The sequence below is a fragment of the Convolutriloba macropyga genome, chromosome 9 (assembly GCF_964194025.1).
Source record: "Convolutriloba macropyga chromosome 9, txConMacr16.3, whole genome shotgun sequence".
NCBI classification, from domain to species: Eukaryota; Metazoa; Xenacoelomorpha; order Acoela; family Convolutidae; genus Convolutriloba; species Convolutriloba macropyga.
The window spans coordinates 8226771-8241076 of record NC_134476.1 but is presented as its reverse complement, the minus strand read 5'-3'; the positions used below and the strand labels follow the sequence as shown (position 1 = coordinate 8241076).

At 35.7% G+C, this 14306-nt stretch overlaps 1 protein-coding gene across 1 annotated transcript; it reads right to left on the bottom strand.

Annotated features, from left to right (window-relative positions):
- Positions 1–5322: 5322 nt before the first annotated feature.
- Positions 5323–12457, bottom strand: LOC142345591 (uncharacterized). Its single transcript, XM_075397714.1, has 5 exons — positions 11143–12457; positions 11024–11085; positions 10052–10949; positions 7101–7225; positions 5323–5966 (listed from the first exon to the last, which is right to left on the bottom strand). Exons 1-5 carry the CDS (start codon positions 11151–11153, stop codon positions 5737–5739), a joined length of 1326 nt encoding a protein of 441 aa, XP_075253829.1. The 5' UTR covers positions 11154–12457; the 3' UTR covers positions 5323–5736.
- Positions 12458–14306: the final 1849 nt, after the last annotated feature.

The window sequence follows — 14306 nt, the reverse complement described above, 5'->3', positions numbered from 1 at the left end:
TTGTTTTCCTTTCCTGCTCTTTAATTTCTCGGTTTTTCAGGGTGTTTATTGACTTAAGATAACCAAGTATGTCGTGAAATGCAACAAAAAGGATATTGCACAGTCTCTTCAGAATAATTGCGGAAAGTTACATCCATAGAATTCAAAAAACAATATTGACAGATTTTAATTTTACTTATGACTTTGTCTGTCAAGTGACAAACAATGAAATTGCCAAAAGATTTTACACACCGTCTTTCGAGAGTATTTGTTTTGGAGTCACAACTTCCAAAAACTTGTTAGACTAAAAATCCTGTAATTCAATCTCTTTAACAATTTTTTTACTTTAGTTCCGCAACTTGACTGGCACAGAGCATCGGGTAATTAATTACACTAACCGCTTCCAGTGCTTAAATTTTTTATTCAAATTTTGAGACATTGCTAGTGTTTGCCGATCACTTGGATTGAACACTACAGTTGCGAAAATCTTTTTAAAAGTAAGGATGAACTTGGAAATTAGAATAATTTTTGCCTTTGCTCTTGTTTGTACATTTTAAGAGCTTCCAGCAGTCTTTTCCAATATTTGCCCAGTGACCCGTTCTTTGAAGATGAATATACTAATCTATGATCAAATTAAGTATTTAAAAACCAGAAAAAAAATTACATTAAATTTTCACAAACGACAAAACAACACAAATGACAAATTATTTTCAATCACGTTTTGTTTTTCTTTGACTCCAAAAACTAAGTTAAAAGCTAATTTTTCAAAGCTTATTGGGTATCTTTTTTAATCATATTTAACCAAAGAGGGAAAGAGACTATGTGATTATTTATGTAAAGCATTCAACTTGTTTCCTTCAATTCAGTTAAAATTTCTAGTTTCATTTCCTAGCAACCGTAAAAAGTTCAACAATATAAACATTTTACATAAGAAACAAAGCACTATTTGACAACGGGAAAATACACAAACAGAGAACCACAGATAGCTCTTCCTTTAGTTTTCTCCGAGAAAAGCAAAATTAATACTTTTGTTCAGTGGCTGAGTTTAAAACAAAAATAGTAGAGCAGCTTAAATTAAAATAAGCCAATCCGATGAACAATGGGGAAAAATTTTCTGTAAAAAACTTTACTTCATTTCTCACTTTGCTTTACCTTCTGAGAAATCACGTCCATTGTTTTCTCTTAGTTTTCTGGTAACTGTTAATACTTACTCAAAATATAACAATTAAGCTATCTAGTTTGCTTACTTCATTGAATACTTCATTTCCAAGCATCCTAAGAAATCATATCTTGATAAAAAAAACATACACATTTTCAGCTCTCTTGGTTCTTCGATTGATTTCTCTGAACTAAAATTTTCAAAGGATCGTTGCGTAAAGTTTGTTTTGAAAATAAGAAGCATTACATTAAGTACTGCGTTGATGCAGCCCATATGCGACATTTTTGATTTCATATGAAAACAGGCCCACTAAAGTCGGATAAACTGCTCTCGAACCAGTCGGAAAAATTTTAATTTGAGGGGGGGGGCTATAGCCTAGAAAACTTTAATGACTGCCAATGATCAATCTTGGAAGAAGTTGTTCACCGCATCCTCTGGCATGATAGATGAACGCATTACCCACTCGGCTATCAGGGTCTTGTCAAATACTATCACACAACATATTTTAATATAGCAACAGACATAATTTCCGAATAAGAGCATTTTAGATGCCGCAAAAATCAAGCAGTCAAGAATGAAAGTCACTCGAGGAGTGAACTGGATAGAATAATCTCGAACAAAAGCAGCCAGGCGAAAATTTTGCATAAAAAAGACGCACATGTTCACAATAATTGTTTCAAACTTCGTTCGAGAGCAAATCAGTATATCCAAGACATTAAGATGTACTCAAAATTGCTCCGCATAATTGTTTTAAACTCTATTGATAATGAAAGGAGCTATTTATCTTGGAACCAAATTTGATAAGCTGGAGGAAATCTTGTAACATTTGCTTATATTGGCACTTTTCTTCGTCAAAGTAAAACTTACCTCTTTGCGTGCCTGCCTTGCACTATAGAGGTGCTCTAATTAGCTCACTGTTATAGTATCGAGAATCGTCACTCCTAGAAACGTGAGTTATTCGGGTTCATTTATATTTTTCCCGTTGAGCTAGACACTATATCGACATCCTCCGCCTCAAACTGGGTTACAGGGAAGTGCCTAGTACAATGAATTGAAACAATGAATTGATGAGCCTCTTCATCTCGTCTTGCTATGAAATCAACGTTTCAATTCAGAAGCTCTCTAATGGTAGGTGTTAACTTTAATATAGTGCTGTTATTGCCTAGAGATTTCAAATTGACAAATTGTTGAAAAGCTTACAGACTCCGGGATGTTTATTGTGTAACATCTTATAGGATTACATAACCCGAACTCTTAAGACAATCTCAATGCCTTGAAAGAATTTTCTTGCGTGAAAACTGATGAAGTTGGAATTAAAATTGTGTAAGAAATGATAATCTGTCTGGCAAAGTTTTGGACCGGTAAGGCATTATCCAACAAGTACTGGAGAAAACTAAGCTGTGGTTGATAATGATAGAATACAGTTAAGCGAGGCCGAAAACAAGTTGGACTAAATTCTTCATTTTCAAGGTAATCCAAGAAATAGACAGGTTTTTCAAGCACTAACCTTTATATTCCTATTAGCAGGGTTTATGTTGGTTTGTTTCAGTACAAAGAGCTAGCAAATGTTTGAAACAGCGATAAATATGCAAATGGGCCATAAAAACATGTAAATAATTTAAAACTATTTTAAACAGTATTAATCTGTCTTCATAAGAGCCTTCTAATTGAAAATGAATTTTCCCAATTATTTGTGTTGTTTCATAACATTGGATTTTGGTTGCAACTCTACTACTTATATCAAATTAGTCGCTAAATTGCGATCACTTATTTCTTGGTGACTGCTTCGGTTCTGTTTTTTTTTAAAAAGCTGTTTTAAAAAAGATTTTTGTTTTCATCATTCTCCTTATTTGAATCATTTTGAAATGTTTTTGAGTCATTTTTTCTCTCAACTAATTCCTATGCTCTTACTGGCATTGCAATTAAACAGGACTTTCCATTTGTCGTTTTAGTTTTCAAGAATATAATCCAAAGTTGTTAAGAGCACTGCTTCTTGACTGAATTGATGATTAATCGTTCTTAAACGTTTTTGATCAAAATTTTTTTGTTCGTCAGAACTTCAAGTAGTTTCGCCAAAATCTGATTCCATTCTCTAGCATCTCTTATAATGCACAATGACCCGTTAAAATATAGAAATGACCAATTTCTCTTAGCTTTTTGTAACAGTAGTTTCCTTTCTATTTTCTTTTCAGTTGCGTGAAATTCTGCAATTCACACCACAGCTTTCTAGCAAACTGGCTCGGCGTGCTGTTTCTACGATGATGCCAAAATGGTCCGTAATTTAAGAGTTATGAATTCTGCTTAAAATAAAACTATCGAATAAAATGATCTGTTGTTCAATGGCTGAAAAACAACTTACGTAAACTTGGTTCATTAAAAAAGCTAAACATAGCCGGCAGATTGTCGGAATTGCTGCGAAAGAATAGACTTGCGTGCCGTATAATTGAGATAGAAACAGATACAGATCTAAATTGAAAATCGACGCCGCTCAGAAAGCTAGGTGAAAAACCTTCAGCGGTAAACTAAAGCTTGTTAAAAATTCATTCCGCAGAAACCTCTTATGAGGGACCTTCACTTAAGATTTAAAGTGCACAAGTAATTTTATTGAGTCTGTAAATCACGTATCCTCAAAATCTAAACAAGCAAATGATCTTAAAACCTTTGCTAGTGAGAGAATGAGAAATGACGTCACGCTCGCAAACACCGTTAGTGAGAGCAAGTAGTCATTCAGAAAATTTGACTTTCAGCTTTGCTGTGTGAAATCGTCAGACGACGAAACAAAAAAACATAGCAGGACAAGTTCTGACGTACAATTCAAAGAATTTTCATTGACTAAACAATACTACACCTAGAACGGACCATGAGTGAATTGGGAAAACCATTTCCAAAAAAAATCATTCAAAAAAACTGAAAATCAATGTCAAACTGTCTCATGTGAAAAAACCACTAGCGAGAAAGCAAAATTTGGTTCAAACAATAAACTAGGCCTAGAAAGAACTATAAATTGGGAAAACCATTTAGAAAAAAATTCGATACAAAAAATCGAAAAAAGAAAATCGAAGTGAAATTGCCGCATGAGAACAAAAATCACTAGCGAGAAAGCAAAAATTGATTCAAACCAAAAAAACTAGGTCTATAATGAACTATAAATGGATTGGGAAAACCATTTAGAAAAAAAATTCGATCCAAAAAATCGAAAAAAGAAAATCGAAGTGAAATTGCCGCATGAGAACAAAAATCACTAGCGAGAAAGCAAAAATTGATTCAAACCAAAAAAACTAGGTCTATAATGAACTATAAATGGATTGGGAAAACCATTTAGAAAAAAATTCGATCCAAAAAATTGAAAAAAACAGTAAAAATTGAAGTGAAATTGCCGCATGTGAACAAAAAACCACTAGCCAGAAAATGAATTTTTGTTCTAACACCGTTTTTCGCTCTACTTTAAAATTAGAGTGAAAAAATTCACACCGCAAAACCACTCGTTTTTTCGCTCCACACCACAAGAGCACTCCGTTTCGGCGTGACCAAAATCGATACTCCAATTTGATTTCAAAAATCATGAAAATGTGTGAACAGATATTTAAAAAAAGGCAGCGCCTCATTACAATTCAAATTCTTTAAATTGTAAAAAAAAACAAGACGACCGCAATACAGCTCCGCTCAGCTTACAGCTTCGCAGCTGTAAAAACTAAGGAGCTTTAGCTGTTGAATTAATTGTTGATTTACTTTTGATTCTTATATTATCGTTTTTGATATGATCTGTTTTATTCTTTGTTTTTGAAACATATTTTTATTTTGACTGCTCTGAAATTGCAGTTATATATTGAACAGCAATTGTACTTATTGTTACTTCAACTTAAACCAATCTTTATTTTTCGGTGCCCTTTGAAAAATTTGTCTAAAAACTTCCTTTGGCCAATCAGTTTTGAATTTACAATAATGCCTTGAATAGTTTTATGTATAGCGTAATTCACTCCTGAAATCGGTAGGGTACTTAAAACTATAATTTCATACGCACTGAGGTGACAAAAATAGAAGCGAAATATGATAATTCTTACAGATGCGCATATTCTTAGTTGGACATGATTGAACTGAGCCAAAAAATACAAGATCCAACATGTTCTAAAATGTATGCTACCGAATCTCACCCTCAAAGTGGCTCTTTTTCTCTCAAAAACGTCTTTCAGTGAACAATAAACTACAATAAAATTACTCTAATTTATATGAATTGCATCATAATTTGCGCAGTCAGTTTTTCACAAGTACCAAAAACAAAGTTGCTTCTTGCATAAGATTTGCAAAATATCTTCTGCTTCGAAAAGTTATTTATTCTTTCAGGATCGAAACTGTTCCCTCCACCTGAACAACTTTATTGTTTTCACAGCCATGTTTGACAGACTCATTTTCAAATTCAAATATAAGGCAGCATAGCCATTAAAATTAATTCATACTATAATAAGAGTGTAATGTTTATTATACACGACTATATTCTACTGCGGAAAAGGAAACAGAACTCTCAATCTCTTCATGACGGAGCCACAATGGCGAACACAGTCGAAGCCAAACATAAAACTGTACTCTCCACAGATCGCTCTTTACTCCATAAAAAACTGGACTATCGGAATCTCGCACATGACATCTTTGAATTTGATCCACATGAAAAATCCGACAGAAGTAAACTGGATTAGAAGGGCGCAGAGGAACGAGATACAGACTATTGTAGAGGTCACAGCTGCAATGTCAATGTGGGGTGCCATTCGAACCGGCAAGGCGCCGTCTTCGTAGTCTTCGGGTATCAGGTCCAGTTTAGATCCCGGGGTCAGGCCTGAAGATAACAAAAGACACTAGATTTCATTTACAGTAAATACACAGGATGTATATAATAAATTTTGGTCTTGGCAATCAGTTTTATCAATCAAATGCTTGTTTTAGCGTCGATGATGGTCTGCAGTAACTATGAGAAGAAATTAACATTCCAATAAAGACATAATTGAATCGCATTAAAATCTCATCAAAGAGGCACAGTAATGTTCGTTAGCCCAAAGTCACGATCGCTCTCTTCCAGTTCGCTTAGCAAACGATTCAACATCTCTGACAAATAGAGCGCAGATCAGAAGAACAATTTGTGTTCGCAGCCGTTTTGATGACAGTACAGTTATGGAGCTAGACTAAGCAAAATATCCAGAACAAAAACGAACACTTGTCTGAATAATTGCTCAAAAGGTTTGCACCCACCTCAAAAGAAAAAAAGATTTGCGTCTACCTCAAGATTAGATCTTTGAGCTCCACTACTAATACACATCGTAAATGTGATCAATTTAGATAAATAGAGATAGAGTTATTGCGACACAATCATTTCTAGACGGCAGCGCATAGTGGGTTGAGAAAACTTTAGCAGAGCAAGCAATGACAGGTAAAAAAAAATAACTGACTCAGGTGGGTCTCTAATTTGTTAGAGCTTGCTTTATGCAGAGGAGTCGCTGGTAGACCAAATTCGCTAGGGGCAAAAAAATCACAAAAGGAGCTCAGAAAAACAGAAGTCTACTTCGCATGCAGAAATAAATAGCTCTATCTCGTAACTATAAGCAGTTAAAATGAGACCACTACAGAAAGGCGCAGTGAAAGGGAAAAGATTAGAAAAAAAAAACAGGAAAATCCTGCCCACCTATTCAATATAATCCAATAAAACAAGGCACAGTTTTCAATAGTCGTGAGACAAAACTTTTCCGTGTGCCCCCCCCCCCCCGTTACAGAGCACGTTCCATTACATAGTAAATCGTTATGTAAAAGTATGACACGTGTGTCTGGGGGTGCAAATAATATGCACCCACAAAGATGGTGGGGTGGGGGCACAAACGGAAAAGATCGAAAAATTACTTAACTCTCGCATCCTACTACTACTGTATGAAAATTCCAGTTTTCACGCGAATAGAATCTGATTGAATGATATTGACCTTACCTGTGAGATTGGACATGAGCTGAGACATAGTTTGGAAGTCGGAGGCAGAATATCTTCCAATCGTCTGGTCATTGTAAAGAAAGAGGAGAGAGGGAGTGCCAACTACACCAATGCGAGCATCTAGGCTGAAATGGATCAAGTGAAAACACGATAGGACAAAAATTGGGATCTATTCTGTTTGCCCCCCCCCCCCCTCTTAGTGAGCATAAATTTTTGATGACCCCAGGCACATGTGCTATTTTCTTGCATAGTAACGTGCTATATAACAACCTATAATTTGTTACTGGGGGTCATAAAAGCACTGGGGGGGGGGGGGGGGGGAACAGAATAGATCCAAAAATTGATTCAGTATTTACTACATATAACAGTCTAAACTGAGAATTTGTTTTAAAAATTACTTAAATAAGCAATTAAAAAATAAAAAATTCTAGAATAAATAAACATCAACTGGTTAGATTAACGTCGGATGAATTGTTCTCGAACGACAGGTGGCAGGCAGTTTAATTTAGAGGCGATGTAGCAGAGAAACATTTTATGGCGCTGAAAACAAGAAAATCACACCTCACTGGGTTTCGAACACTTTACCTACAGAGTCTTACATCTAAACCACTAAGCTATACTGCTTTTGCTACTTCATGACTCACAATCGCATTTATCAAGCAATTGATATCATTCAAAAATGAGGAAGTCCACCGTGAAAAAGTCACTCAAAAAGTAAAAGAATGTTCTAGAACAAAAGCAAAGCGATCCAGCAAAAATTTTGTATAAAATAAGAATTGCTTGAAACTTCACGCGAGAACAATTAAACAGTTGATTCAAAATTTTCCATCAGTTCAAATTAAAAATAGTGAAATAGTAAAAATGCGCAAAAATTAAAAGTTAGGAACTGCAATTCATGATGGGGCAATGAGTAACAGACGCCCAGCATACATTCACTTCCTTGTAGCAGAGCGAATGTCAGAGTCAGAACAAAAAAATATGTCAAGGACTGTCATCCGACGGGAACTATTGCATAGATCCTGAGTGGTGGACAGACTTGCTCTCGAACAACTGGCGGTAACTCTAATCCATTGCAGCCTGTTTCATTGGGGGGACTAAATTCACTAAGGGGCTTCAAATTACGTCATTAGAGGTTATTATATACCACTATAACCACTAATAAGTTTAAAGTGGAAAAAAATTACATTTCGTCGCACTTTTCATTTGAAATTTAATAGTGAAATGCCGCCACTTGCTTTCAGCTGCTGACACTAGCGAATCAGAGAGAAATTTAGATCACGCAAAACGAAAAGGTCGTAAAAGTCACTCGAAAAGTCAAAACGGTCAAGCAAAAATTTTCCATAAAAATGGCTAACACGTTTACAATAATTGCTACAAACTTCGTTTGAGAGCAAGTTATCACACGTCAAAAAGGTACAACCGAATAAGGTCATCCAAACCACTTTCGTATCAAGAACGCTACGATTCTACCCCCATTTTTGAACATAGCTGGCAGATTGCCAGAAAATAGCCGCAATAGATTCGTAGATCGGCAGTCTAAAAAAAAAACAGTAAAAAAGACAGACCAAAAAAATTCGTCTTTTCATTGAAGGCTGATCTGTTATATTTTGATTAAAAATCTGTAAAGTTATTGCTGCCTCTATTAGCTGCTCTCAAATAACCTTCATTTAGAGTGACACACACCCATTTGACCTTATCTCTTTGAATTAAAGTAAATAAAAGTCAATTTCAAAGTGAGGAAGTCATTTTTGAGAGTGAGGTAAGTCAAGTGTGACCAAAAATTTAATCACGCGCATGAACAAAAGAACTCGCTCCACTAAGAGCGAAAAATGACGTCACACATGCAATTCAGTTGAAATTGCATGAACAAATGAACAAAAAGTGGCTGTGACGTCATATGGTCGTAACAAAAATCATGACGACGAAATAAAAAAACATAGCAGGACAAGTCTTGACGTACAATTCAAAGAATTTTCATTGACTAAGCAGAAAACCAGACCTAGAATGGACTAAGAGTGAATTGAGAAAACCATTTTTAAAAAAAATCTGATAAAAAATAAGAAAAAATAACAGAAAATCAATGTGAAAATGCCGCATGTGAACAAAAAAACCACTAACGAGAAATGAAATTTAATTCACACAAAAAAACTAGGCCTAGAATGAGCTTTGAATGGATTGGGAAAACCATTGAGAAAAAATTCGATCCAAAAAATCGAAAAAACAGTAAAAATCAGAGTGAAATTGCCGCATGTGAACAAAAAACCACTACCGAGAAACCGAATTTTTGTTCAAACACCATTTTCTCACTCTACTTTAAAATTAGAGCGAAAAAAATTCACGCCGCAGAACCACTCGCTTTTTCGCTCCATTTCCTGTTTCGGCGTGACCAAAATCACTACTCCAATTTGACTTCAAAAATCATGAAAATGTGTGAACAGATCTTAAAAAAAAAAAAAAAAAGACAGCGCCCCAATACAATTCAAATTCTTTGAATTGTAAAAAACCAAGAGAAGGCCAATAATAGCCCCAGCTATCGCTGTGCGGCTATTAATAAAAAATACGACGCGAAACAGGCGCTTAAATACGGCGGCGAAGCAATGCAGGCTTAAGACTTCAGTTGAAAAAAAAATAACGCAAAAGCACAAATCCGAGGAAAACTTCATTTCAATTTTAGCAGTCATGCCATCGAGCATGAAATATTATTATCATTGCCAAAGAGGAACAAGTCAGGAACAATCATTTAGTAGTCTTTTGAGCTATACTTATTGCTCTTAACCAAAATCTGAGACTTTAGACTGTCCGAATGTGTTAATTCTGCTCAACAAAAAAGGGTGATTGCACCCAGCCACAAAAAATCAAGAAGCATTAAATTGGGCTAGAAACCAATTAGAAGGATGATCCTGTGTAACACAACAGGATTTAAGACAATGATTTAGATTCATCCAACTTACTGCTTATTAAGTAACGCGTTGACGGCCACCACATGAATAGCCGGAAAGTTCCTGGCTAGTGCGTTCACATGAGGGGCAAACTTGACAGAGAACACACAATACGGGCTGTAAAACATAGCCAGAATACACGATCTAGACCCATTTATCAGCTTCACAAACTGCTCAGGCGTCAGTGACTTCACAATTCCCGATTGATTTGCTGGAAAGATATTAGTATTCAAATCGCATTTATAACGTACTCGCATGCTCGTATGGTTGAACTGGTTAAATGTGGGCATCTTCGTCAAGCCAGTCGCAAAATTGATCCCTTGATTTGTATTTCTGTGGTAAATATATTTCTCATGCAATCGGCAACTGTTATTTTGGGATAGTTTGGGGTTAAACAAAGACTCATACGTCACAACTTTGCACTTGTTTGAAACGTGTACATGACAAGCACCATTAGGCGAAAATAAACAAATATCAGAAAGGTCATCCTCTGTTTCATTTTCTTCGTAAACTTTCCACGTATTTGCGAAAAAATCGCTGACATAGCCGGAGTTTTGTTCACGAATTTTCATCACTTTTTCAATAAAATTCACAAGATTTGGGTTCACCTTCATTAGTTTTTCACGAGCAGCATCCGGCGTTTCCAGTTCGGATTCATTGCCAAACTCTGAATGAATCAGAGAATAGTTTATTTCAATATTTGGTTTTGTTAAATTTGTGAAGTATTCGCCAAAATTGATTTGTTCAATGTCCGATTTAGGGATCTTGCGACCTTCAATTTCAATATATTCGGAAGAATTGGTGAAGTCATCTTCTTCGTTTATTAGATTAGCTTTCGAATCTTCTCTGGTGAGCTTTTGTCTAATAGTCTCATTTGAGATTTGATCTATTTCGGCGACAATTAAACAGGCTATAACAATTAAAAGTATGCTATTAAATTTATTCACTTTAAATAAATTTATTTTTAATTCTAAGATAGCTAACCCCAGGCATGAACAGCAGCGATAAAAAGTGACAAGTTAGTGATCTTTTTCATTTCAAGCAGCCTGAAAACAATGCTAGTTATACATTTTAAACTTGCAATAAGTAGCTAGCCAACAGACCTATTCACCATCGAAATTGAGCTGAAAACATTCGCATTGCAAGTTTATTATTTATTGCATCTAAGTTGCATCTAACGACATATGTTGCATATAACGGCAGTAAAACAACAATCATTTAATTATAACACAATTTAACAGCTTGAAAAATCAGCCCGACTAACTACGTAAGATAAAGATAGGACATATGGTGACCGGGCAATAGATCGAAAGGACAATAGATGGAAATCAGGAAATCAGAAAAATTAGGACAATAGATGGAAATCAGAAAAATTAGGACAATAGACCGAAATTAATCTCTATTCTCATTGGCTGAAATGAGGTTTATTTTCGAGCTGGCATAAAATTACACTCGCGAGCAATGGTCACGCCTCAGCGCTGTATAATGAAAAAGGGCTTACATCAGATTGCCCAATACGCAACTTGAGTAACTTTATTTTCGATCTATTGTCCTAGCACCAGGACAGATGAGGGTGACAATCAACACACAAGTCTTTAAAAAGAACCAAATTTTCCAGAATATTAAAATTTGAGCGCTTCCTTTGGAATTTTATATGTTATCGTATTTTGACTTCTTGAAACTCGACCAAGAGTTTTCTCATAAGATCTGTCGATATCCGTTGTCCAAGAAGCTGATAAAATATTTGAGTTATCATCAGATGCAAAACAATGGAAAGTCAAAACAGTCTGGCACATTTTTTCATCTTTAGAGCTTTCGGAAAGCTTTCCTGAATGTGTTTGAATTTCTAAAGGTTTAAACGAGGAGCTGTTTTTGCTAATCTGCGAAGAATATATTACATCGCCCCATTCATCAAGTTGTACTTCTTGGTTTGACTCCGTCAAGACTTCCTTGAAAAACTGATTAACGTTTTGAATAGGTACAGAAAATTTATCTTCATTGTGATTTATGGGTTTCTTTAGGTCTGAAATTTCTTCCGTTTCTGGATGGGACAAAAGCGACGCAAGTGGAGACACTTTTTTCATTGCTGGCACCCTAAATGAGAGGCCTATGTTAGAAGGGTTCTCATCATCATCAGAATCCCAAGATCCCGACATTTCTAACTGCGCATCTATCTTGCAATTAATTTGTTATGCACAAAGCAACTGAAAAAAAAAACAATTGACTAACGTCGGACGACACGCTCTCAATGATAAAATGATCATGTACATAACACTGCGTAACGGTTTAAACCATCCTTCCATAACTTCGCGGTGGGGTCTACCACGCAATGAACACCATGATTTTACGTCTTCACAACAGCTTCGGTGAATTGTACACTAAAGACTTGTTGAGCGATAAGAAAGCAGCTGAATAACTTAATGCCATCCAGAATTCACCCCGGTTTTGAACAAGAATAGTCAAAATCAACGGACGAAAAATGGCAAAAAAGACCAAGAGGAGCCAAATAAACAAGACATACCTAGAACAACATTGAAACGTCTGCTTGTATTAGCCCTCACAAACGTCCATTTCAAATGCAATGAAAGTTGGTACTGTCAAAAAGACGAGTTGGTAATGGGTGCGTCCTTGGCAGTGATTTGGCTAACCTTTGAATCAAATCGTGTGAATCGTAAAATTGAAATAGCAGACACCTACATGTAAAACAAACACACAATTTATCACTTGTCGCAATTGCGAACACTGTGTGACAGCACGTTCCACGGGTGTTGATTGTGAAATAGATCTTTTAAAAGATGGTTCCACATAGAATGTCAGCAAATCAGTACGCAGAATATGATAGCATGGAAAACCAGTTTTTGGATGTGCTCATTCTGCCGTGAAAATGATAAGACTGACATTAACCATTCGTCCGAAACAGAAGTTATTCTAAGATGTCGATGATATTGTGAGAAAAGTTAGAGACGACACAAAAGAGCTGTTCGATGCGGTCAATATCCTCCATCCAAATCTTCAATTTACATCAGAAACAACGTATGACAAAAAGTTTGCCATTTCTGGACAAGTCAATTAACGTACAACCGGAGGGCATAATTTTTTGCACATGGTATCAAAAACCATCAGATAAAAATTTGAAAAAGGATTGTCAATTTAAAACTTTCTTACGAATATTTTCGAATTCTGAGTCCATCGACAGGTTATAAACAATACAAAATGCTTAAATGAAAAGCCAGAACATAAAATGCAAATCACTATAATAACTCATTCAAGGAAATTTAAAACGAATTTTTACATATTTACAGTGGTATCTACAAAATTTTACATCTGAGTAATTATACTTTTTCGATTTGATGTAGCAGATGCATGTCGACATGTTTTTTATTACAAAACCTACATATATTGCTTCAAACTTACTATGGTTTTGTTCAATTGTAAAGTTGAAATTTTTGTTTCATAACGTGTCTTTCTTTCAAGTTGGATTTTCTTCTCCAAGGTAAGCTTTCAGTGTCAATTCTCGTGTTCGGTATTCGTCGTGCGTGTTGACGGCTGGTTTCAGTGTGCTTATACAGAGCGCCTCTAGTGTCCTTAATTTAGATTGGTTGTAGCGTTGGTCTAATATCTTGCACTGGAAAGCTGTTTTATCTCCGTTGCACTCGATTGCATGTAGAGTCCACCTTGGCATGGTCTGCAGCCATTGTGGTAATACGTCGGCATGTCTGCCTTATATAAATGGATTTGCATCCATTACAATTGAGTTGATAAACCACGTGGGATTTGAGATCCTTATCAAAGACGGCTTAAGGCTAAGTAAACAGCTCTTAAGTTTCCGAGTGGTGAAAATTGTCTGTACAGGATGAATTAGGGTCAGATTCTTTACAAATTCATTAGAGATGTTGCCTCGGTACTGTAATACAAATTGTTGTTTCTCAAATTTTTTCTGTTCTTTTACGGCTACAACCGAGTTAAGTCTATGTCCTTTTCTTTGTTGTTTCTTTCGCAGCTGGTTAATTGTATCCTTGTCAATATTACCTACCCAATGCCTAGGATTTTGATTACGTACACAAAATCCTTCATTTATTGTCAATGCTTCATGGAACGCTTCCCAATTGCTGGTGGCTCGGAACAGGCGGTGTATTGTTCCCTGTATTATGCTTTTCTTAAGTTGTAGGGGTGCACAGCTACGATAGTTCAGAATTGTTCCAGTGTTTGATGGTTTTTGGTGAAAAAATTGTCCCCTCTGATTGTACGTTAATTGACATGTCCAGAA